At 43.5% G+C, this 26,672-nt stretch overlaps 3 protein-coding genes across 4 annotated transcripts in view; all 3 read left to right on the top strand.

Annotated features, from left to right (window-relative positions):
* The window catches only part of appa (amyloid beta (A4) precursor protein a), a 31,043-nt gene extending 28,294 nt beyond the window's left edge, over positions 1 to 2,749 (top strand). For both annotated transcript variants that reach the window (XM_069722126.1, XM_069722127.1), the window contains one exon: positions 77 to 2,749. In XM_069722126.1, the coding sequence (XP_069578227.1) occupies positions 77 to 178 (102 nt within the window). In that variant the 3' untranslated portion in view covers positions 179 to 2,749. The remainder of the gene's footprint in view (positions 1 to 76) is intronic.
* Positions 2,750 to 3,163: 414 nt separating this feature from the next.
* atp5pf (ATP synthase peripheral stalk subunit F6) lies at positions 3,164 to 5,385 on the top strand. Its single transcript, XM_069722116.1, has 4 exons — positions 3,164 to 3,273; positions 4,824 to 4,993; positions 5,074 to 5,198; positions 5,281 to 5,385. Exons 2-4 carry the CDS (start codon positions 4,824 to 4,826, stop codon positions 5,307 to 5,309), a joined length of 324 nt encoding a protein of 107 aa, XP_069578217.1. The 5' UTR covers positions 3,164 to 3,273; the 3' UTR covers positions 5,310 to 5,385.
* A 15,994-nt stretch (positions 5,386 to 21,379) lies between these two features.
* The window catches only part of ahr2 (aryl hydrocarbon receptor 2), a 53,345-nt gene continuing 48,052 nt past the window's right edge, over positions 21,380 to 26,672 (top strand). Inside the window, exon 1 of the mRNA XM_069722111.1 lies at positions 21,380 to 21,830. Within this exon, the coding sequence (XP_069578212.1) occupies positions 21,772 to 21,830 (59 nt within the window). The 5' untranslated portion in view covers positions 21,380 to 21,771. The remainder of the gene's footprint in view (positions 21,831 to 26,672) is intronic.

A 26,672-nucleotide genomic window follows, 5' to 3' on the forward strand; every position in this document is an offset into this window, starting at 1 on the left:
ACATTTGTATTCACCATAGGAGAGTGTGTATGTATGTGTAACCCCCCCCCCTCCCCCCTCTCTGGCTCCCCTCCAGGTGGATGCTGCCGTCACCCCCGAGGAGCGCCACCTGTCTAAGATGCAGCAGAACGGCTACGAGAACCCCACCTACAAGTTCTTTGAGCAGATGCAGAACTGAGAAGAATGTCGCATGCACACACACACACACACACACACACACACACACACACACACATCATCCCACACATCACACACCCCTTCCTCCCCCGACCCCCCCCCTCCCCCAACCTACCCCGACCCCCCCCTCCCTGCAACATAGTCCCAGGTCTCCACGAAGACAGCTGGGGCCAGTCCGCATCACGTTTGTTTGCTTTATTGGAGCGGGACGCCTTTTTTTTTAAATAGGGAAAAGGAGGGTTTTTTTTTATACTTTGCTCCGTCTGGGCCCCCGCCCGTGTACAGGTGGAGGGGAGGGGGGAGGAGGGAAGGTGGGGAGGGGAGGCCCCTGCCCGGTGCATTGAAACGAACCCATCCTCCGGGGAAAGAAGCGTGCTCTCTCCACACTGATTCAGGGCCAGTGTACAGGTCGGTCTGGTGGCGGCTCTGGGACGGTTCGAGGCGTGCACTCATCCGACCACTGATCAGTAGGGTGTCCCGGCGCACGCTGACCCGGGCCTCGTTGTACAAACCTATCAGAGGCCATCATTCTTCAACATGCTGACATCGTCACGTTCATTTGTTTGGATGTAAACATGGGTTTAAAGTCAAGCAGCATGATTTATTATAAATGAGGCCCAGTGTTTCCCCACCTACTGCACCACTACTGCACTCTCTCTACAGTCTACACTGGAGTATAAGTGAGCCCCTCCCCTCCCCTCCTCGTGCCTCCCCCCCCCTCTCCTCCCTCCCTCCTCCTCCTCCATCCTTCCCACCATCCTCTATTCTTTGCGCATTCTTATGACAGCTGGGCTGTGTTAAGTCACACAAGGCTCTTAAGGATATCCGGAGACGCCGACGATAACGAATACGTCGACGAGTTAGTAATTCTGAACGAGCTGTTTTTATTTTCGAGTTTTTCTCTTTATCGTTTCCAAGTTTTGTTTTTCAAAAAAAAAGAATGAAAACGGTGCCGAAAGAAAAAAAAAAAAAAATAAGAAGTGAACTGATGTAAATTCCTTTTTTTAAATCATGTGTAATGTTACTGAAGTAATGCTGAAGTCGTAGCTGTTCCTATGTAGTGCATGATGACAACAGGATTTGGAAAAACCAACAAAAAAAAGAAGAACCCGAGATCTTAACTCTGCTCTCTCTCTCTCTCTCCCTCCCTCTCTCTCCCTCTCCCTCTCTCTCCCTCTCTCTCTCTCTCTCCCTCTCTCTCCCTCTATCTCTCTCTCCCTCCCTCCCTCTCCCTCTCTCTCCCTCTATCTCTCTATGTCTCTCTCTCACATATAGATTGTCATTCTAGCAAGATTGTACATTTAGTATCTTCTCGTGATCACGTGACTTCAAACAATGATGAAAAATATATATAAATCTAGATGAACTGGCTCTGCTTTGATATCATGTAAAAAAATACACATTTAAAAGAGATCTGTGATTTTGGACTTTAAGTGTGTTCCTCGTTTCTTTTGTGTCTTTTATTTTTATTTTTTTCTTCTTTCTTTTAAAACACTGCTGTTTTCCTGAAGCTGCAGGAGGGGCGGGGGGCCGGCTTCATCTCTCTTTGTATATTATTCTCAGTCACTGAAATATATTGTGTTGCGCGTAGGGCCTCTCAGAAATCACTTTTTTTTGCTTTCTTGTTCCAAAAAAATAAAAAGAAAAGGGCATGTCGCTGGAGGTGAAGGTTCGGAGGAAATCCGGGGAGCGAGGCGTGGGTCGGGATTATCTCTGCCTGTTCGTGTTGTGTCATTTTCAGTCTGGTGTTTTGTCCAGTTGTAAGCCGACGCCATTTCTCTTTTTTTTTTTATATATATCATTATTGCTTTCTGTGGATAGAACAGGTGGAGTGCAGAGGAGGAAGGAGGAAGAGGAGGAGGTGGAGGAAGGAGGAGGAGGTGGAGGAAGGAGAGTGAGGTGGAGAGGAAATGACTTGCAGTTCCGGATGGATAGGCAGCCAGCCAGGCAGGCAGGCAGGCAGTCTATATATAATGGATTTCCACTCCCCCCCCCCCCTCCTCAGCACCTCCCTTCCCCTACCTCCTTCGCCTTCCTCTTTGCTTCAGGCATCACCTCTCTGCTCCTCAGAGTCCTTAAATAGACGATAGGCGTCTACCATCCAGAGCTGAGAGCGAGTCGAGGGCGGGGAAGCGAAGATGGGAGTCAAATATTAGCCAGAGGTAAATGTGAGTTAACAGCATTGCTGGCAGGACACCCGCCCCCCCCTCCTCCACCCATACCCCCTCCCCACCACCACCACCACCCCCTGTTCATCCTCATGTTGAAGGTCTGTCACCACCTCGGCGCTATATTAAAAGAAATACACTCTGTTAATACATTTAATCAGATCTGAGTGAAGTGTACATACTGCAGTGGTTTTCAGAGGGTGCTCGTTCACCAACAGAGGGCACTACAGTCCAAGAGGAAGCAGGTTTTTCTGTCTTTTGTTTTCTTTTTTTTCCCTGTGGGTTATATATTGGGTTTTGGTTTTTTTTTTCCACTGTGTAATATTGTGCAGGCCATTTGCATTGACTGGGAAAACGCTTTCTACACTGTATTCCATTAATAAAGTTTTGAATGTACATACAAACTCCCGTGTCATTTTTGGAGAGTATAAAGAATAAAATGCAGATTAATGCACACTAGATTTCTTCACACTTTCATGTTGATGTGTGGTTTTGAATTTGAGTAAAAGGTAATGCAGGAGATTTGAGTTCATCTTTGTTTAATGTGAGAGGAGGTCAGAGGTCACGCCAGAGGACCTCCTATAGAGTGGTGCCATAGAGCTCCTCCATCGGGATCTATTTTAGGACATAACAGAGAAACAAGTCGGAGATGAGACTCGTTCACGTCGTTGTTGGTGCAACTAACAACACAGCAACTCTTCGGCACGTCGTCCTGATTCACTGCGGTCAGTTTAAAGCGGCGGTTCGGTGAAACGTCTCGACTTCCGGTTCTCCGTCGCCGTCAATGCAACGCGGGGGAAGGGGGCGTGGCCAGGAGAGCCCCCCCCCCCCCCCCCCCGCGTGACGACACGCCGGTCTGGATCTGCTCTCCCACAATCCACCGCGGTCGGTCGTCGGCATTCATCCTCTTCAAGTGTCAAACTTCAAGGTGAGAACCGCGTTTGGACTAAATATTGTGTCGGAAACGTGTTTTCCTCCTGTTTGTTTCTGGTCTTCGTGTTTGTTTGACGGCTGTTTATTCGCGTCGCGGGCGACTGCGACGTCACAGCAACGTCACAGCACGCGAAACGGGAGCTTTGAAGGCTAAAGCCAGCTAGCATTAGCGTTAGCAGTTGTTGTGAACCTTTGGCGCGAGAGAGGCGACGACGTCATCAAACAGACCGACAGGTAAACAGACCGGCAGGTAAACAGACCGGCGGGTAAACAGACCGGCGGGTAAACAGACCGGCAGGTAAACAGACCGGCGGGTCACGTGAACGCTGCGTTGTTAATGTCGGCAAGGTTGGTTTGTCTTTGACGGTAGCCGGCTGATGCTAACTCTGAAGCTAGCTGTCGTTAGTTTAGTGGAGAAAGGGAGAGAGAGGGTATATATATATATATATATATATATATATATATATATATATATATATATATATATATATATATATATATATATATATATATATATATATATATATATATATATATATATATATATATATATATATATATATATATATATATATATATATATATATATATATATATATATATAGAGAGGGAGAGAGGGGGAGAGAGGAGACCCACATGAGGCTGGTACACAAATTGCAGAGGGTCCAGAGAAGACTCCACCAGCGGTCTGAGGTGGACCAAGACCAGCCTCTCCAGGACCTTCATCATGAGATGTAGTTGTTGAGGCCGGATGGAGTCTTCTTCTTGGGGACAGGAACCAAGCAGGACGTCTTCTTGGGGACAGGAACCAGGCAGGATGTCTTCTTGGGGACAGGAACCAGGCAGGATGTCTTCTTGGGGACAGGAACCAGGCAGGATGTCTTCTTGGGGACAGGAACCAAGCAGGACGTCTTCTTGGGGACAGGAACCAGGCAGGATGTCTTCTTGGGGACAGGAACCAGGCAGGATGTCTTCTTGGGGACAGGAACCAGGCAGGATGTCTTCTTGGGGACAGGAACCAGGCAGGACGTCTTCTTGGGGACAGGAACCAGGCAGGATGTCTTCTTGGGGACAGGAACCAGGCAGGATGTCTTCTTGGGGACAGGAACCAGGCAGGATGTCTTCTTGGGGACAAGGGGGGACCGGGGGGGGGGTCATGGTGTCAATGGAGGAAGAGCCCTTTGAGATTGAGGGCTCTGTGTCTATGAAATGTGTGTGTGTGTGTATATGTGTGTGTGTATGTATGTGTATGTGTGTGTGTATGTGTGTGTGTATGTGTGTTACAGACAGGAGCTACGAAAACACCAGTATGAATTTTTGACACTGCCTGAGCACACACACACACACACACACACACACACACACACACACACACACACACACACACACACACACACACACACACACACACACACACACACACTCTCAACAAAGGGTTTGTTTGCATTAGTAAACAACTTACTTGTGTTTCTATTGTGTCTTTAAAGATGATTGGATCTGATTGACACTAATCACTGAGTTGTTGTTGTTGTTGTTTTCCTTCAGATGGCCCTTCACCGGTTGCTCCATCTGTCCTCCCTGCTGCGCTCCGCCGTCAGCCGGACGCTGCGCAGGAACATCGGCATGTCCTCCGTCCTCTTCAACCGGGCCGCGGAGCTCGACCCGGTGCAGAAGTTGTTCCTGGACAAGATCCGCGACTACAACTCCAAGAGCAAGTGAGTTGACGCTCGTCACTCTGACGGTGAATCCTCTCAGACGTCCCGTCCCGCTCGCTCACATTATTTGCGTCTCCAAGGGCGTCCGGAGGCATCGTGGAGGCCGGTCCCGCCTACCAGAAGAACGTGTCTGAAGAAATCACCAAACTGCAGCGGCTCTACGGCGGCGGAGACCTCCTCAAGTTCCCCGACTTCAAATTTTCCGGTGAGTTCGGGCTGATGTGTTTCTGAACCGGAGTCTTTGTGGACGAACTGTGTTCACCGACGGTTCTGGTTTTGTCTTTCAGACCCGAAGTTTGACGAAGGTGCCAAGTGAACGACGTCCGTGTCGAATATCTCCTGCATGTCACAAACCTGTTGTATTTAAAAATAAAGACGGTGGATGAAACCTTGATGTGCCTCGTGTGCACACTGACTCGATTACGGATGTTTGGGGATGTCGCTGTCACCGCGTACCCAAACACCGTCACGACCTCCTGCAGCCGTCACCCACACGGACACGTGTTGACATGCACGCTTTATTTTTCTTTTCTTTCCAATACATGTAATATTTGTGTAGTTTGTCATGCAATACAAATTGGACGTGACCCGAAGACCTTTATGAACAACAACATGCATTTGAAAGCAGGTTGATCCGAGTGAAGAGGGACCGCTGGGGGACTCGGAGGTTGTTGGTTCACATCTCACCTGAGACGCTGCGTTTTAAAGGCCTTCAGCTCACGTGAAGACGGAAACAGGAACCAGAAGCCTGAAACTACTGAGCAGGCAGCTCACAGCGGGGGGTCGTGTTGGGGACACCTGGTTGACTTGATGTACTTTTATACAAACCAGTGAGCCGAGGTTTTACTGACTACTGACGCACACACAGTTTACCGCTTGCACAATTTAAGGCGTCGTCCTCCTGTGTCTCACAAGACTTATTATGGTCTGTCTCACCGGGACACCGTGATGTGGAACATTCGGTGCTCTCTGATAAAGTTGTGACTATTGAACAGACAAGAGGAACGTGTGTCTGTTAAAATGACCAGTAGGGGGCAGTAGTACAATTTATATTCTCTTCCGCCGGAAACAGAGAAGCCTTTAAAAAAAACCCGGATGGAGCCGCGAGAGCGCCATTTTTAAAACCCCCGGAAGAGGCGCGTGCAGCAACAACAAGTCGGCTCCGGTCTCCGGTTTGTTTTGATTTACTTCAATATTAAGAAATTAGTGACGTCACGAGATGTGCCGACTCCTCGAAGCGCGTGTCGAGGCTTGCTTCATTTAGGGGAGGAGCCAAAAACGATGACGTCCGAAGCCTCGCTGCCCGGCTGTACCACGTGACTGCTTCGGGAGGTGGTTCAGATTTTGCCGGGAGGTTTGACAGCAACATAAACCTCTCAGGCTCCGTTCAAAATGTGGGTTGTTGGTGGAGAGTTTGGAGAGTTTAGGGGAGTGAGGAGAGAAGGAGGTGATAAGATGGAGCCAGCTGGGAAGAGGAGGATTTCCCCTGTGGGAACACTTTGATTTGATAACTCCTAATAAGGTAAATCTAACTCTATTTCAGACACATTAGGTTTGCTTATCAAGAACTGTATTTTTCACAGTTTCTTATTTAATTCAAAGGTGAGGTGTTTATTGTGCTCCAAGGAGTTGGGGTACAATAACAACACCTCATCCATGCTGAGGCGTTACCGGGCCTTGCATGAGAATAAGGAGGAAACTGGAGCTTCACCCAGCCAAGGGAAGTCATTACAATATTACAAATGCACCATCACAATTTATCCCTGTTCACTTTGGTTTATTGTGCAAATAAAGACAGGTAACAGACACTGTATTTATTCTCTTTTAACCAGCCACCAGAAAACCAGAGCTGGATGAAGCCCTCGTCTCCATGGTAGTGAAGGACACACAGCCCTTCAGTATTGTGGATGATGTTGGATTCAGGGCATTTGTGTCCAAACTGGATCCTAATTATGTCCTCCCTACAAGGCAGGTATGTATGGGTGCATGCATGAAACAAATGAGTACTTTATTGTGTCTCACAGTTCAGCACTATGTATTTTTTCCTTGAGGCTCTGAAGGCCACGGTGGAGGCCAAGTATGAGTCAGCTCAGGAGAAGGAGAAGGCTAAAGTGGAAAAGGTGGCTGCTGTTAGCTTTACTTCTGACATGTGGACATCCACAAAACCAAAAACGGTTGAGAAACTGTTATTTCTGAATAAAAATGAATAAAATGTCCCCTGTCCTGTACATCATTGTCCAAGTTACACAAGCACTTCCACTGTCCTCTGCCTGCTTAAGCCCATGACATGTTCCTAAAGTGACAGAAAAACATGATTACACAACCTGCCGTATCACATGATACGACCATTTTGGGAAAATTTACACAGAATACATTCAAAAAATATTTTATTATGCACATATGTGATCATTTATGTACAGAAATTATTTGGTCATACATTTTAGTAATTCATAGTCATTCCCAACAGCCACAACAGACACAAACATTCAATGCATCACGTGGTTCAGATCCAGCTGCCTGTCATTCTACACTTGGCCAGCAGGTGGTTCGTGTTCACATGAAGCTTCGAGAAATGAACCCTTTCTGGAACCAGCTGGCTGAAGTGGTTGATGCCTCATGAGGCTTCATCTCACCATCACTGGCCCAAATGTTTGCTCCGCGTGCCGACGGAGACCGACCGACCTACGGAGAGCTGCGGCTTCACTCCTCCGGTGAGTCAAAACAACTCCAACTTATTGACCTTAGATTCTGTGATTTGTAAACAACAACAACAACAACAACAAAAAACGGTGTTAAACAAAAGAAATGAAAATGGAGTCTTGTAAGAAATGAACTTTATAATTTGTATAAATAGATAAAAACCCCAATGTACATATTTAATGTTATTAATATTAATATTTAAGAGAGGGGGGAGAGAGGAGGGGAGGAAGGAGAGAGGAGGGAGAGAGGAGGGGAGAGGAAGGACAAGTGTCTCACCCTCCATGTCCTCATTAGTGAAAATGAACTGTGTGGGCTGCAATGCCACCACTGGCCTGCAGAGGGTACTGTTGGACCACAATTGATATTTGCAGTCACTCATCAGATTTAAAACATAATTAAGCTCAATAATATTGAATAAAAACAAGAAACTCAAGAGGATAAAAGAGGGAGAGGGATGTAGAGAAGGAGAGGTGGTAATAACAGAAAAAAATAAATAAAGAGAGATTAACAGAAGAGTACATTTAAATCTTAAGGAAAAGTAATTTGATCTTATTATCGAAGCCTGAACAACAGTGTGCTCATGTTACCTCGTTAAATATTTAAACACACACACACAGCCTCAGTGGCAGAGTAAATATATCACGTCTGTGTGTTTATCGGCTAATAAAACCCCCAAATTAAAACCGTGTGAAGCTTGTTAATGAACTGCCTTTATAGAAAACACACACACACCTCAGCAGCCTTGTAACAGCTCAGTGGGCAAAACACAAAGCAGCTTTTGACTCTTAATCTAATTTTATGACTTTTTTAGGTCAAATTCATGCAAAAATATAGAAAAGATTCACAACCTTTTGACATAAACAGCTACAGTACTGAAATGCTATTGAAAACATGTGAATGCAACCCCAACAAGCCCCCAACGCTTTGGTGGTTTATTTCTTTCCCAGCAGCTCCGGGGCTGCAAACAGCCGGAATAAGTGAAAACATCTAAGTGTGTGTGCAGAGCTGTTTAATATGTTTCAAATATTAATTTACAGGAGACACAAAATCAAAATGCATCAATAAAACCTGATATTTACATTGAAAATTGGAATCTGTTGTTCTGTAATTGATGGGACTTTCCACATTCAGCGTTTGTTTTACCTAAAAAGCACAGATGTGACTGGGAGCTGGACAGCGTGATGGTTGATAAACTTTTGGCTTTCCAGGCCTTTGTTTGTAACAACATCTCCATTATTGTGCTGTGCAGGCTGATAGCCGAGCAGGTGAGGACATAGTAAACAGTTTGGATTTTGGCGTGTGTTTTCCCACCTAAAAACAACTTCACTGTGTCCATTAAAGCCCCAACGAGACGGGCTCGGAGCGCCGCCAGGGTGGGAAATTTCATCTGTGACTCACATCCTCAGTGTTTGTCAAATCAATTTGAGCGGTGGGCTGAGTTAACGGTGTTCTCAGTAACAGCAGCGCTGCGGCGGCCAAGGAAAGAATGAGCTGAAATTGTTTTGAGGGGAGAAATCAAAGAGATAAAACACCGTGAATTTCCCGGGAGAGCTGGGTAATTTCTCGACAGGAACGCCGTCTTTTCCAGAGAAGAGTCAAGTTTCCCGCCCGGCTGTCCCACAAGATCATTACAGGAATGTGAAAATATATCATTTTAAAAAGGGATTTATTTAACGTGCAGTCAAAAGAGACAATAAAAACTGTATAATCTGTAAATGTGTGGTGAGGTCATGGTGACCTTTGACCTTTGACCACAATTCTAGTTCATCCTTAAATCCAAGTGAACGTTTGTGGCAGATTTGAGGAAACACTCTCAAGGTGTTTCTGAGATATGACGATAACAGGATGGACAACCTGAAAACACGAAGACAGTATTTCAGACAAAACAACTCAATACAGTTAAAACAGGGAATATAACAAACACATGTATATTTTGGGGCACCCTTGAATTTTCAGACCATTTCTTGGAAATCCTGGAAAAGTTCCGAACAGTAAAAAGAAGGAAATTATTTGAGAGCAAAGAAAAAAGAGAGACGGAGTCCCAAATATCAGATTTTATTTTGATGGGTTGAATGAGTTCATGGGAAGCCGCTGTCACAACACTGTGTGTGTGTGTGTGTATGTCCAACCCGTATAAACACACACACACACACACACACACACACACACACACACACACACACACACACACACACACACACACACACACACACACACACACACAATTTACAGTCATACACCACAGCTCGTGTGTGTGCAGAGAAGTGGTGATGTTAATTAACCCCAGATGAGCAAAGAGGCCAGACGAGTCGAGTCACATTGTGTGTGTGTGTGTGTGTGTGTGTGTGTGTGTGTGTGTGTGTGTGTGTGTGTGTGTGTGTGTGTGTGTGTGTGTGTGTGTGTGTGTGACAGCAGTAATAACAGTCTGGACCAGCACAGTTCCTCCCAGGGTCCGGTCCCCCAAAGTCTCGGGCCCGGGGCTGACACACACACACACACACACACACACACACACACACACACACACACACACACACACACACACACACACACACACACACACACTGAATTCACCACCTGAGAATGTGAGGGCTGAAGCAGCACCTTCGCGTGCGAATGAAGCTCCAGTGTTTTTCAGAGGGGTGTGTGTGTGTGTGTGTGTGTGTGTGTGTGTGTGTGTGTGTGTGTGTGTGTGTGTGTGTGTGTGTGTGTGTGTGTGTGGGGGGGGGTGTAGTGTGTACTTCACTGATGGCCCGGTTACCATGTTTCTCCACTCACACCGACTGTGAGTCACGCTGCGTTCAGGTCAAACAGGACAAAGTGTTGTGATATATTTCAAAGCTGTTTTGCTAACTAAAGCCTGCTTGAAAAGTCGTATCACACACTACTTCGCATATTAGTGACGTCATACTGTAACTTCTTACTCAACTGTTAAGTGGGAGAAGCTTCTTCTGTCCAATACAGTGGAAATTACATCTAAAATCACAAGTTTATTTTAAATTGAACCATTAATTAACCAGGAAAGGTCCCGTTGAGAAGGCGGTCCAGGTCACGACAGACAGGAGCACAATTTAAGAACACGATAAGTTCAACAGATGTCAACAAGACAAACAGAAATATAATATATATCATCACGAGGAATAAAAGAGCATCAACACCCCAACGACTCCAGCTCCTGCTCTTTAAAAATGGTTCAAAACTATTAAATGAAATGAAATCAGTGAGTTTTGAAACTTCTGTAATCTATCACAGTCTGTCTAAACAGCCCGTTCTCTGCAGCAAAGACAGATAGCACTTTATGAAATGCTTCATTAATTCCAGGATGAAATCAGGGGTAATTTAAACCAGTTTTCTGTGGATATGGAAACACAAGTTTGTTTAGATCCTGTGTGTGATCTCAGTAGTGATGTCGGTGAGTCATAAGTTATCAAAAACCAACAGGAATCATAACCAAAGCTACAAAAACAATGGAGGTTTCCATGCTGGATGCGTCATTTCCCACCAACACAAATAAACTGTTATAGCCTTCATACCTGTTAGTCACCGCACAAATGTCTCAACATCTTTATTGTGTGCTGGCAGCCAGAAAGGAAGAACCTGGCAGGCTTTAGGGCTGCAGCATGAAAACTGGACTCTAACAGAGACTAACGAGCAGAGAGTTATCAAAACTGAATTTCTGTATTTAGGTTGGATTTGGATTGGATTAAATCATTTCTCGTGTGCCTTGAGGGCTCTGCGGCACCTTCTGTGTTTTTATTCTGTCCTCTGATGTCATGAAACATTAATTTCATCACTCACCAAAAACGATGGTTTCAATTTCCAGACGTTTTTTTTATGTTGGCCTGGAATGAGGCATCAAAACTTCAGGGTTTGGAACGGACGGCCGCTGACGAAAACATTTCCCAGCATGCTCGGTTAGTCACATAGCAGGATGATGGACCGAGAGCTCATCAAAATAAATACATGAAAACAAATCTGCACTTCCCAGGTTGGTGATGAGGTTTTTCTCCAACCCCTATTTATCCAGGGTGAGTTTGGCGGGCACATTCACTCTTTCTCAACAATGCCGTGATTCAGTTTCATAAAGCAGCGCACATTATCATTTGGGAGCTGCCCAGTCCAACCACAGCCCTCCGCTGTCAGCTACTGGGAGCTGCCCAGTCCAACCACAGCCTGCTGCTCCACACAGCCTCTCCACCGAGCTAATTGGAAGTTAAGTGTCTGTTCAAGGGCGCAACTGTGATATCTGCTGAAGTCAGAGGCTGTCACCGCCTCACTTGAAGGGTCACTTCACCCACCGACAACCTTGGTATTGGTAGAAAGTATAATCTGGGCAGCACTGTGTTTATTACTGAACACACTTGCTATCGTTTAATGAAGAAGTTCTTCGTGACTCACCTGGTAAAATGAGGATGAATCTATCAACCAGCCAGGCGAGTCTCAGTTTCCCTCCATGTCTGTCCAGACTCACATAATACATGTCAGTCTAATAAATTCAGTGGGATTTTCCTGGTTGAGGTCCTGCTTTCTCTTTAGATCCATCAGCACAGTCCTGATTGCTCCTGTTTGGGATCAGGTTGATTAATGACTCATTATTTGACCATTTTGTCTGTGAGATCACGTTTTCTTTTATTCCACTCTGCGTCCTTTGTTTGGTTTGTTTCTAACCAGCTCTTTACTCATCACTCTGACATTTTTTCTGGGTCTGTTTCCACATATTAGGGTCAGATGCAGCAGGCAGACCTCTAAAGTTACTCCCAGCTTTGACACTGATGGGCAGTGAAGCGCGTGGGGCTTTGATATCCGAAAAATGAAGCAGGAGAAGAAAATCTGTGGCTCTCCATCATATTGCTCATAAATTTACTTTCATTTTTCCAGCGCTGGCTGAAGAAGCTCAAACAGAGCTCACGTCAACTCTGTATGTTTGAAGTCTTTACATGAATCTCCGAGATGATGTTGCTCATGGTTTGTTGATGACGTTCTCCAAGCTGTGAATTTTTGTGAAATGTGAGTATGGGGAGCAGTGACTGTTTTACATTTGTAGTCTTTCGATATTTTGCGGTTGAAATTTTTTTGTTTGCATGTTAAAAAGCTTGTTTTCCATTCCTTGTTCTTCCAAAGCGATGACAGACATCAAGCACAGGGCAGCATATGAACCACAATACTTGTTTTCATAGCCATACAGTAAATTCTGCAAACAATTGAGATGTCCTACAGCAGAAAATAGATGTGATACATGAGCTGAGCAGCAATTTGTCCCCATCTTTTTTTATTTATACAGAGTTTGGTGTTAATTTTGAGGGGGCATGATAAAAGCAAACTGCACTTTAACCCAGAGTCCTGTGACACTTCACTTGAGGAAACCCCGGATGATTTTACCACCTTAAAGACGGATGTGTTTACTTGTTTAAGACTGTTTCAGACTAAATACAGAAAATTGGCGTTCGCCCTCCCACGAAGCCGACTGATTGACTGCCAGTCGCTATCCTCTCATGAAACCGTCTAATCCTCTGACCTAACAGCCCGCCACCCTGTACTTTAACCCAACTGCCTCTGAAACCTCTGCTCCTATTTTTACCGCATGCTCACACAACCGAACAGCATCAGCGCTTGTTAGAGCCGCTCTGTGGTGCACAGCCAGCTTGTTAGCAATTTGTTTGGGGGGGGGGGGAAGAGTTATCAGGCGGAAAGGCAGAGGATATTCAAATCATTGGATAATACAGAGAGCCCAGTGTTGAGGCAGAGTTATCACTGTTTGCATCTGGGCTGGATATTAGAAAAAAAAAAAAAAAAAATCGCTTTTTAATGACCATCAGGACATTAGTTCCCCTTTAAACCAGGACATAATCCTGATCCTAACTTAGTTTTGATTGACTCAACAGGGCCCAATGTCAGAGTGTCCACTGGCGAGTGAAGCGGTGTAACGTGTCATCTTAAATGCAAAGGCTGTCTCTGCCCACAACCTACCCATAGTTTAGAGAAGATTTTTAAAATGTTCCACCGTCATAACTCTCGGTTTAATATTCAAGATAAAACCACGACCCTACGATTAATCGAAGAAGATTCATCTGTGTCATTTCAGTGTTAAACAGACCAGATTCACAAAGTTAGATGATGGAAATGAAAGAACGCAGAAAGGCAGGTGTTGCACCTTTCAATTCACAGGTTTGAATGAAACTCCTCGTTTGTCCGAGCGTTGGTTGGTTTGACTTCACACGTCGAGGTCACAACTGCTCAGAAGAGAAATGATTTGCAGCCGTCCGTTTGAAGTCGGGACATTTTTCTGCCGTCAGCAGCAACGTACATAGAGATCACAAATCAGAGGAAAAATAAATAAAGCTCCCTCCTGCTACGAGTTTCTGCTGCGTCAGAGATCATAAAAGTTTTTGAAGTTGAAGTTGAAGGATCTCACGACGAAAGAGTTGAAGCGCTCATCATCATGTGATCATTTCATGAATGTGCTTTTCTGCATTTTGTGGTTAAAACAAACCGTTACTGGATAAAACATGTTTAAAAAACTGAACAACAAAACAGGAGAGATCTGAAAGTAGAGACAACATGATGAGAAACGGACTCACACACTAAATCATTCTTCTCTCTGTTTAGCTATTGTTAGCATGCTAGTTTGCGAACTACAAATACTTTTGGCGGGTTCAATCGGGATAAACGTTTCCCAAGTCAGACTTCATCTTACGATATTTTACTGTCAACTTTATTGGATTTATTACAAACAGTTTATGCTGGTAAAACATTTTCTTTTTAAAGACTCAAATGATCAGAAGTAAATGCAGAAATGACAACAAACTCGAACCAAAATTCATATATGAACAGCAGGTCCTTTATTAATAGGTGAATAGCCCCAAGGAGCGTATTCCCTTAAAACAAAGTCATCTGTTGATCCTGCCACAGGGCATTTCCTCAACAACAATAGTCTTTACAATGAGACATTTTAACGCCTCATCTTTCATGTTATTAACACGCTTGTTCATCTAATACCACCGGTATTTCTTTTAAAGGATTTTCATGCTGCTGCCAACTTGTGCGGTCTAATCCTGTAAACAATGACTAACGTGAATGTCATGAAAACATGATTCCAAACAGCTCGGTGACTCAGCAACTCTCAGATATCTGACATGGGCCGCAAAGACAAATCAGAGGGGAGGAATCCAGAAGAAGAAAGTGTGGAATAAAAAAAAAATCCCATCTGCACATGACCAGACGCACACTTCAGATTTTTGGATTTTCTGGTTTTATCCCATAAAAAACACTTTGCAAGTATTTTGGCAGATATCAGTGAAGTTGACCTTTAACCTTTGGGATTTAAAATGTCAATCCAAGAATTTATCTTGATAACATATTTGTATGAAATGTTGTTATAATTAGAGGGTGAATTCTTGAGTTATGAGCACAAACGTGATCTGTGAGGTCACCTTTGACCTTTTTGTGCAAAATTTGCAGAATGTCCCTCCAGGTGTTCCTGACATGTTTTACAGGCTTGAGTTTTGACCTTAAATCTGCAATAACAGGTTATTTTTTGTTGTTGTTGAGCGTAAGCAAGCTGTAAATCCAACACTGACATAGATATCCCAAAATATCTGTTTTAGCTGATTTTAAGTTACAAGCATGCAGTCAGTATTTCTTCCAACACCATTCTTCTTTGCTTCCTGATTTTCTTGCACCTAAACTCAGATAACCTCCGGGCCAAATGTCGGGAGATCACTTCACCCGACATGTAAATCCTCTCTGCAATCGGTTTCATAGTTAATTAAAATCCAGTTTAATTCCTCTCATTTTAAAAAGTTGTTTCCAGCTCTGTTTCCAGTGTGAAAAGCTATTAAACACTGTAAAACCACAGTAAATAAACCCTAAAACAATAGATCACTTCACTGCAAAAAAAAAAGCCCTCAAAGATGAGACGCTGCTTCACTGTGTGTGTGCAAATTATTCTGTCTAGAAGCTGTAAATGCAGTGAAAATGTTTCCTAATTCTTGAGTTTATATCCTCTGAACGTCAAACTGCTGAATTCCTCATTTGGATAAGTGGTTAACAGAGTAAAAACTAAACAGAAACAATATGGAACAGTCATAATCATGAGTTTTATTGTTCATGGAGTTTTCCCTCTTCTCGGCGAGGGCAGAGCTGTTTTCATTTAAGTAAAATGCTGTCATTGTTGGGTGCAAACCTCATGACACAAATTCCAGTGATTTTCCTTCGTTGAAACAGAGTGTGAAGGTCAAAGATTGCACACTCCTCGGAAGGTTTACAAAGTTTTACAACATTTGTTTTAACAAAGTCCTTTTCGGTCCTATTAGAGAAACAAACAGGCTCAACAAGCCAAAACCAAGAAGGGGTTCCTGCATGTTTTACGATGCAAGAATTTGTATATTAACGATCCAGATTCAATGATACTGTGTCCTGGACCACATCATGTGCCCAGTTATTTAACACACTTGCATTTTAACATGCTTTTGACAACACGTGGTGCAGAAATGACGACTAATAGCCCCATAAAAACCCACAAACAAACCATCCTTTGTGGCTCCCAGCTTTGTAATTGACATTTGAAAAGGCTTCAGTGATGAAAAGCTATGTGAGGCCACAAATTAGAGGCTGTTAAGGCTTTACTTAAAGGGTCAGTTCCCCCACCACGGACACAGTTTTGGTTTCAGGTGGTTTGATGTCGAATTACTGGCGACAAATAGGAGAAAAATTAACTGACCTTCCACCAGATGTCTTTTAGCTCCAAGAACTAATGTCCGGGAAGTTAGCATTTCCACTTAAATGAAAGGCCAATGCAGATTCAGCAAATTATTTTTCACTTATGAAAATGGTGACGGCCTTAAAAAATTGTTACGGTACACCTTGTCATTGTGAAACGCCATCTGAGTTTCCTCTGTAGCACCATGCCGTTTTCACAAAGCACAAAGAAAAGTGAAATACTGGTCAGTTACTCAGTGACTTTCAGAGTCGCAAACCCTAACCCAAAAGTTCCTGCACTTTTGGAAAGCACCACCACACGCGGGCGTAGTTTTTGGCCTCATTTAGCCTGTGGTTCCTACAGTAGAAACCGCACAAGGTTCTCAGCCGTTAAGGAAAAGCTGCTGCAGTAAAACACGGCTGATGAGTTGAGAAACATTCAAGGCAAGGACGAAAACGATGTGGATCAAAGCTGAGTCTTCATAGTCAACAGAACACATACTGTTCTCCACCATCATCATTAAAACGTGGGGATGAACGCATTTCCAGTCAAAATAGATATTATCAGGTTCTTAATTCTCAGATAGATAAAAACAAAAAGCTCAAATGAGAAAATGTGTCATTTCCTCACTTCCACAGTTTAATACAAACCGAGAGTCTCCCTCCTGCGAGCCCTCGTTTGCATCCTAACTCACCAACCAGAGAGGCAGCCTGCCTTGTCTCATCCGGCTTTCTAACCAGGGCTGAAGGATGAGCCGCAGGTCCGAGTCCTTCCGGGCCGGCCTGACATGGAAAATAACATGACTGCAGCAGGCCTGTAATTTCCAGTGGCTGCGACCTTTAATCATATCTTGATCTACATCCTTTAACCCTGTCTGCCGGTGCCCCGATGCTAATTTGAGACCTTTCTTTGTCTGAAAGTTTCGCCGTCCCGTCCGTGTTTCACGTGTTGGAGACGTGTCAAAGCGGCGAGGACGAGCACACGGAGACAGATGCTGATGTCGTTCCGACAGCCATCGGTTGAACCAGAAAACAACCGAACATGAGTTAAAATATGAGATTTAATCATAATGGAGAGCAGATCTGAGATTTTCAGAAACCAAAAGTACTTGGACACCTGAACCATGAGTCTTCCATTTTTAAGTCTGGTTGAGGTCAGGGCTTCGTGCAGGCACGCCAGCACCTTCTTTTCTGAGGCTGGCTGCGTGCATGAGGACAAAGACGTGTTGAAACAGGAAAGCGGCAAACACACATTGTTGACATGAAATTTAAAAGCTCATTGTTGCCTAAAATATGATTTGATCCAGCTTCTCTTCTCTTGAACCACAAAAAAGCTGAAAGTCCACTTAATCAGCGTCTGAATTCTTGATTTATGGCCCCAAACATGTGAAGTAACAGTGACCTTTGACCTTTTTATCAGCAACATTTTTATCAAGGTGATTGCAGGATTTTCATCATCATCTATTACACAACTAGCTTCGATTCTCTTTGTGGAGCATGTTGAACCACTGATGATTTTTTTTATGGATTCATTCAGTATGTTCTACTCGTCTTTTCAGGATAAGAGTCAACTTGAAGCTCTTCGGCAGGACAATAAATGAGGTGCTGTTGAGCAAGGCATCATGCGGTGTGGAGCTGAGATCTGACAGGGCGTCTGCTCTCTGCTGAACCCTCCCCTGCTTTAAATCAAGCTTAAACATGATGAAGACAAAGTTCACAAATTGTAGTCAGAGTTTGGGAGCTCGTTTACTGCTGTGTAAATGCCACCTCTGCATGTCGCAATAAAACGCCGCAGCAGCAGCCTGCGGTGGCACAGTGGAAAGTTACTGCGGTGCTTTAGCCTGTTTTGGTGCTGCCAAATATATAAACTGGTGGAGTTTAGTCATGGAGAATGCTAATGATGAGGAACAACGGCTGCTGGCTTCCTAACCTCCTCTGTTCTCTGTACAGTTAATCCCAGCAACAAAAACCTGGCGTCTTTTCAAATCAGCTGCTGTAGCTGACAAGTTCTGATCAGAGGAGAAACACTAAAACTCCTGATTCACATTCACTCTGTCAGCCAAGGACTCCAGTTACCTATTATTCTTCATGAAGGGCTATCATTTTCTTTAATTACCGGGTATAAATCAATTTGTGGACGTCTCAATTAAGAACAACGACTGATCGGCTCAATTAGCGTCTCAAGATCACAAAGCCATTAAATTTCAGTGTCGCAGACACAAATCAACCTGTCATGCTCCTCAAAATCCTTCAACCTAGAGTGAGAAAGAGTCGAGCTGAAACAGAAAAAGCTGTGGCCCTTTTTAAAAGCGCCTCATAAAGAAAAGTGAGGGGGCTCCGCTGCCAAGCGCTCGGGCCCGAGCCGAGCTGTTTTCAAATGCGGCTGCATTTTAAACAAAGGTTGCATTTTACCAGGACCGGGAGGTGGCACATCGCAGATAGCTGTTGACGTGGAACTGCCGTGTTTAACGTTAAACACAATGCGATGCCATGGCAACATGGATGCCAAGAGTCCCCCCTGAGAGCTGCCAGCCAACCTGCAACAGCTTTACATGCAAAGCAGGAACAACTGAGAAGTAGTTTTTAATTACAGTGAAGAATCTGTTTCTATAAGTGTGCTAGATCAGACTGCAGAGGGGAGATTTAAACTAAAGGTGTTCCTCCACCTCAGCATATAAATCCATCCATCATAAAGTGAGACCATCCACTGTCGTACTCAAACTATCTTAATTAAAGGTACTTTGGACCTTGTTTGTTTAGTTTCATAAGTAGGATGAAACGCTCTATTTCCAGACAGTTTCAATTCCAGTTTGAAGTTCCCGTGTCCTCAGACTTCTGTGACCACCGCTCAGTCGCCACTGAGCAAGGCAGCTTCTGCAGAGACCAGAATAACATGCACAAACATCCATCATGGTTCCTATTCAACTGACAGTATTCATCATCAGTAGATACTTAACACCCAAGATTGGTTGATTATTATTGTTTGTAATATATATATATATATATATAAAATTAATTTGACATGATGAGGGCCTTCAGGCGGCTCCTGCTTCATTAGCAGATCCTGTTTGGCGTTAAAAAATAAGTTCTTCTTGAAATTAGCCTACTTTATGGATGATGTACAGTTCAGGATATGTGATAAAACAGCTGATATCTTGTACTGATGAAACTTTGGGGATCGATGCATGTCTTTACTAAATTCTTACATTTTGAAGGCTGCACCACAATATTTGTTTATCTGTCTTACACCCTTTGTTTTGTTTATTTGCTCTGGTGTCTCTGCAGAAGTTGTGGCTGCATGATTCAGTGTCTGATCTGATGATATCAACACATTTCTCTTTAAATAAACACCTGAAGAATTTTTTTCTGGAGGAAAAAAAACAGCATTGAACTTTAAACTCTAAATAAAAACCCGGTTTCTCTTTTGTCATAATTTCCGTCCAGAAGAATCCTGATGCGTGACAGTTCATGTTTACAACTGCACCCTTGGAAGCCAGCAACGTGTTACACAACCTGAACCATCGTGACGAGGAGTCACAAATAAAGAAACAAAACAAAATTTCCAGTTTACTTTTCAGCTGACAGATGTTGAGACCGAGAAGCTCCTTATTTTCAGCCTGAAGTTCACAAAGAGTTTTGTAAATTTGGTCTTTGACGTGCCGAAGCAAGTCTCTCTCTGAGCACGAAAACAGGGATATATCATGCTGACACTGACTACACTGAATACAATGAACAATGCAGGAATCTTTCACATTCACAACCCTGTAAAGGTTCACCTTATTCTGACAAAGCGTAGGAGGACGCAGTGATGAACTGCCAAATGACCGAAACATTAAATAAATATGTACGTGCGCATGTTGAAACAACACAACTTTTGCCAGTGCAGTTAAAGTTCAGCCCCAGAAACTCAACCTTCACCTTCACCCAGTTGGTAATGAATTTACAGTTTGCCAAAATCCTGTTTTTACTCTAAATTTGACTGAATCTTGGAAGGTTTTTTTTACTAGATGTGACGAGAAAATCTCCCAAATGTCATCTTTTCAGTCAGCTTTTGTTCTTAACTCAACCACAATTTCACAAGTTGTGTCTCAGTTCTCGAAGCAGGTGCTGAAGGATGCAGCCCACGAAAATGTCCTTCAGAGGACCTGAAGGCCAGGCTGAACCAGCGTCTCCTCCAAAAGTGACTCGATCAAACACAGATGTCCTTGGAGATTTATACTGCTAGAGGTGTCAGGGGAAAAGGTAAAGTTGTAAAAAAAAAAAACAAACTAATCCCAGTGAAATAACTGGATAGAAACTGAAAGATTGAACACTAAATCTAAATGGGATTTCAAACCCAGAAACTGATGGATAAATCTGAAAATCAACATTTGTTAAACTGTGTGCAACAGCGGCCTCTGGGGACACAAGTGGTATTATAAGGTGCGAGTGCTTTAAATTCTGCTTCATGACTGTGCATGAGTGAGGGGACAAACCCAGTCGCGACAGCTCTCAGGGGCCACCATATATTTGCCTTAACTCATTATTAACATTATTAAAGTTATTTATTTTTTAATTTACTGTAAATGTGAATTGTTTCATAAATGCATGTATTTTACAAATTTATACTTATCAATTTATTTATTTAAGTTCACAAAAACATTTGTCAATATAAACATGATTTGTTTTTAATTAGAAATATTTTTAGATAAATGTAAATATTTCTAAACATATAGCGATACATCAATACTGCAATAATTGTATATTATTATTAAAAAACAATTTTCCAAAAAAACAAAAGGCTGTAAAATACATTGAGAAAAACCGTTAAGGTCTTCCCGGTTGAAATGAGATTTTCCAGCCTTTTCTTGCCTGCAGTGTTGCTCTCAGTTGGCCCACATTAGACCACCTTAAATATTTCTGCTCTCGCGTTACAGTAACACACGCACACGCACACGCACACACCTCCATCGGACCGCAGCGGGTGCGCGCCTCAGCGGCCCTGTCAAATCACAACGGGGGTGACGCGCAGAGAAGGAAGAGGACTTACATAAATATCCTCCGAGGACTTTTTTCCAATTGTTTTGACATATAAAAGTCGCGTTTCTTTCCAGGAATCAGGTATGGAGACGCGTAAACGGCAGGGATGTGGAGAGTCGTGATCGTTTGCAAACAGTTGGCGGAAGTTTGTCGAACTTAAAGGAAAAAAAAAGAAAATCGTTTTTCAAAAGCTCGTCTCAGAGGCGCTCATGAAGCAAGGGATTTTCTAACGTCTCGTTTCCAGCCTTATTCTTCCTTTTTCAGGGCATGTGAGTCTTAGAAACGCGTCTGGAGCTGTATTTGTGCACATAAAAGTCGGGATAAAGTCACTTTTCCCCACTTTGCTCGCTCTTGAGTTCAGCATGCTGCCGAACACGGCGCTTTACGCGGCGAAGAAACGGAAGAAGCCGGTCCAGAAAATGTAAGTCAACAGCCGAAAAACCTCCCAAATCACTGTCAAAGATCTGTCCGCTGTCCTATAGCATGTCTGGGGTCATTATAAAGCGAGAAACAGTGACGTTATTGCACTTTGTGTTCACTATCATGCGCCTGTACTGCAGCTTTGAGGCACGTTATTGTACATTTACAGTAGAACTAATGTACCATGCATGAGACTACTATTATGGACAAAGCCTGTGATATCCCATAGTGGCTATGACACATGTACTTCAACAGAAACTTAACATGCATTCATGGATTTCTAAAAGGCTTTTATTGCTCTATAGTCCGTTTAAGTTTGTTGCACACATGTAATATTTGTAGCTTTGCACCATATATACACAACAGATTGTTCTTTATTAGGTGCAGCTGTGCAAACACCTCCAGACTACTCATGCATTACAGGCTGTGTTGCACGTGAATAAGAGTGTAATAAGTGTAGTTGTACTCTGTGTTTGCAATAGTTGCTGCATTGTTGAATCCATGAGGCCATAAAGTCTATTTCCCCGGCTGTGGTTATGCAATGTTTGCCAGCCACACCGAGGTATTGTGAAGTGCTAGAGTCCAACAACACTGCGGGCCTATCCAGCATGGAAAATAAAGTAAACTGTTGCTTCAGTGTTATTTAAATCTAATTATACCATCTGAGACAGCCTGGCTTCCCGGGCCGACTTGTGCAAAAGATCTTTGTGGTTTAAAAAGCTGTAAACTCATCCATCTCTATTCGTAGATGTGTTGATATTTTTCTGAGTTTTTGTTTGAGCAGGCTCCGTATGCGGAGAGGTTAACAGTGAAACCCCACATCAATCAAATCATCATGCCACCTTCTTTTGATTCGACTTCTGAGTTTAATCAAACATGTATATGGCATTTTTCTTTCCCCGTGGATTCCCCTTGAGGACCCTTCAAGGGCCCCTGACCACAATTTGAGAACTTCTGTTGCATATTGTAGCGCCGGAAAATCATTCTTCAGGCTTGTGTAAACATAAAGGAGTTCGTTCTGTTAGACTAACTTGTATGATGTCTATGTTGCACACTAGAAAAACAGGAAAGGTAGGGAAAGAAAGCAGCGCCATGACATGCAGTAAAGGTCTGGTGGTTATGAATCGAGCCGGGGACGATAGGAATGGTGATAGGAACCCTTTATTCATGCTATCTGTAGCACTGAGGAGTTCTCCCTGGACCTTTACGGTCTTTGCACTCCCGTTCTTTGTCAGTAAAGTTAATCATGATTTTCAGGACCCATTTAACGTCTACTGGAGGCCTCTGGACCTTGTTGGAACCACAAACTGATTCCCTTTTGGCTCTATTTTGAAGCCCAGAACACAGGAAGTGCTAAAATGTTTGTTCACTGAACCTTTAAGGTGCAATTTTTGAAATAATACAAACCACTCAGTTGATCCTTAACTGTGCTGTAAAGAACCCAGTGGAGAGGGACAGTCCCCCCTGCACCAAACTAGATTATTCTGAAATTGGTCCATCTCAGGAACTAATTCGTTAATTACTTTTTCGTGGACCTGTAATTATGCTAAAATGTTAAAGAGGGTTTCTATAACAGTGCTTCTTCATCAACACTTAACTGCTGGAAAGACCCTTATAGTTCTCTGACACACTATGTGTCACTGGTTCTCCATATTTAATGAGGTTCTTTAAAGCTTCTTGTTCAAATAGTTCCTCCTAAACTCTTAGTGAGGCCATAAGAACCCCTTCGATGCTGCTTTCAATAATGACTGCACTTCTGTGGTGCAGTAAGACAGTTCTTAAGAAAGTACTCAGAAGCACCGTGCTCCAATATTGTGTAACAGATCCATGTGCCATGAAAAACCACGATAGACCCTTTGTGGAAAACTGAAAATAAAGCACCACATTTAGTTGGTTCTCACTCGACCCTTTAAAGTGCTATAAAGAACATGTGGAGAGGTTCTCTAAAGCACCACTCTCAAATAGTTTATTGTTGATCTTTAGGTAAGCTGAAGGTTCTTGTTCGACCCTTCGTAGCGGTGCAAATAACTTTTATGGCTCCAAAGCTTCATATTCAAATCTTAGACCCATTATGCAACTTTAGAAACATCTGAAGGGGTTCATACAAGTTCATCCCAGACCCATATTGTGCTGTTAGGAAACTTTAGAAGTGTTCAGAAAAAGTTCTGTAAAGAACCTTCAGAGGGGTCCTTGAAAGCACCATCCTGATATGTTTTACCGTAGACCTTTGACGGTGCTGTAAAGAACCCTTTCCCAACACAAGGGCTGCTCTCAGCCACGCTGTCTTCCCTCGCTGTGATTTCACCCGTATGTGATTTTTTTAACTTTAACAAGGTAGACTGAGTGTTAACTGCTCCATACAGAACCACAGGCCTGAGCAGAGAACCACGGCAGAACCCTGCCAGAACCGTGGTTTCAGTGTGTGTGGTACTACCTGCATTAATCATAATCAGGACGTGGAGCGAGAGCACTCTCACGCGATGTTTCCATGAGGGAGGAGGGAAGGAGGGAAGGAGGGAGGATGGCGTAATCTGAGACTGCTCTGTTTTTTTCTCCTCCTCCTCCTCCTTCGACTGCCACAACATACTTTTTTCTGTCTTTCCTTCTGTCTCTGTGTGTTTTTTGGGGGGGGTTGTTTTTTTCCTCCCTCCCTCGACTCAAATTAACATAGTTCTGTGTCACGCAAACAGTTACGTAAGTCTGCCATGTTCGTTTTTTTAGGGAAAAGTTGCTCTCGGGGAGTTTATCTTTCCTTTCTTTTTCTTATAGGGAAACGGTGTTGGTTGTAGTGAGTGAGTTTTGAGTGTGTGGGAGAGTCTGTTTTACCGACAGAGAAGTCTGGAGGCGGCGTCACAGCAGTACACCCCGAGGCAGCGTACCTTTATGTTTACACTGCCTTGTAAAAAGTAGAATGAGTAAAGTTATTGTATTGTGTGTGAGAGCTGAAGAGAAAGAGGACACGGAGAACGCATCCAGCTGCATTGAAGTCATAAAAAAAGACGGAACAAAAACAATAGATTTGGATATCAACATTACAGCTACAGTTAAATACTCGTTTCCAAAATCCTCGGCGTTAATGTGCTGCATTCACAGTTCGGGCTCAGTCTGCAGGGGTTTGCAGAGATGTTTGGCATCATCTGTTGGTGTTAAAGTTCATCCCAGAGGTGTTGCATTAGGCCGAGGTCAGGGAATTGTGCACACCTCTTCCCACGGACACATTATAGGAATTGGATATTGGACTTTAAAATGCTGCCAACTCACTTGGATGACTTTTGCTTTTTGGCTGCTTTTAAGCCCCAAAAAAAGAAGAAGTTTCCTAGACTTTACAAATTGCTTCTCTAGAATCTGGCAATCGAAATTCACTTTTGTAATGCTTCTCTGCCAGGATTTTTATATTGCAGTACTGCGAGTGGCCACTAGGTAAATTTGCATTCAGCTTTCTTTCTACATCTGTGGTTCCTCCACACTAAACTGTTTGTTTATGGAGCTTGTCATGTTGAAACAGAAAAGAGTCTTCCCCAGAGCTCACTAAAATATAACTTAACCAGTTGGCGATCATGCTGTTTGTACCAAACTCGCACCGCAACAATCACTTTTTTTTTTTCATAAATCGACAAGATGTTTTGTCTCCAATACGTCAAAAAGTTAACATATTTTCCATCCTGTGTTGCCAAAACCCCCAAAATATTAAATTTACAGTCATCTAAAACAAAGAAAAGCAGCAAATAAGAAGCAAATGTTTGGATTTTTGTCTTGAAAAATGTCTCAAACAGTAAATCGATCATCCGAGTATTGTGAGTTTTAAACAAAACATTTCAGCTGTAATACCGACTTTAAATTTAGAAACAGAGCAAATATATTACTTTTAGAAGACTAAAATCTGCATTGGTGCATCCCCAAAGAAACCATGCAAACCTGCCTCAGACCAAACACACGTCAACATGTGGAAACAGGGATGTGTCCACATACTTTTGACCAAACGGAGTAGGTATACGGAGGGTTTTTGTATCGGTGCTGGCCTGCAGATCAGTTCGAGTGACGATTCCTGCGACCAAACTCATGCAGGGTTAAACGGTCAGATGTTGCTGCTGGACAGATTTCTTGTTTTGGTGGTTTTGTGCAGACGTCACGCTGATGTGATGCTGCAGCGCTGTTTCTCTTATGACTGACATGTGACTGACATGTGACTGACATCAGCCTCCCTGCTGTCACTTCCCGGACGTTATAACACTGACTCCAATATGGTGATACAACTGACCCAAAAAACATGTATATTGAAAGTTAAAACGTAGAAAATGATCCCTTTTAGTGCTTCCTCCTGATATCGTTCATACTGTGGTTGGTGTGATAGAGAAACAGGTGTTGAATTGCAGGTATTATATTGTCTCTGGTGTTCGGTGGAGCTCCAACACTCCCCTTGTGCGCTGTGTTTTTCTTTTCCGTGTATCATAGCTCCAGTGGGGAACAGGCGCCAAAATCGTATTTAGTTTCTTTTGTTCTGAAAAGGTGTCGTTGCCCCGTCGGAGACAAAGTGCCTTTGTGCGAACGCGGGGGAGTGTTTCTTCAAGACACACACACACACACACACACACACACACACACACACACACACACACACACACACACACACACACACACACACACACACACACACACACACACACACACACACACACACACACACACACACACACACACTCGTATAACACACACTCATATATACAGTACACGCCCCTTCCAGGACAGATCTGCTAGATAAAGCGAGCAGCAATAACACTGGTCGCTCATTGTTCTCGCAGGGAGTTGTGCCGTCAGGAATGCAGCGATAGCATCCCACCTCGAT

Source organism: Brachyistius frenatus, unplaced genomic scaffold (genome assembly GCF_029030835.1).
Source record: "Brachyistius frenatus isolate BFR_SWC_R1_liver_20210118 unplaced genomic scaffold, ASM2903083v1 Contig_282, whole genome shotgun sequence".
Taxonomy (NCBI): Eukaryota; Metazoa; Chordata; class Actinopteri; family Embiotocidae; genus Brachyistius; species Brachyistius frenatus.

Bases quoted from the DNA above. Each gene is read 5' to 3' on its own strand.
- atp5pf (XM_069722116.1), top strand. From the start codon at position 4,824: ATGGCCCTTCACCGGTTGCTCCATCTGTCCTCCCTGCTGCGCTCCGCC. The intron at 4,994-5,073 runs GTGAGTTGACGC...TGCGTCTCCAAG, and splicing joins GACTACAACTCCAAGAGCAA to GGCGTCCGGAGGCATCGTGG. The intron at 5,199-5,280 runs GTGAGTTCGGGC...TTTGTCTTTCAG, and splicing joins CCCCGACTTCAAATTTTCCG to ACCCGAAGTTTGACGAAGGT.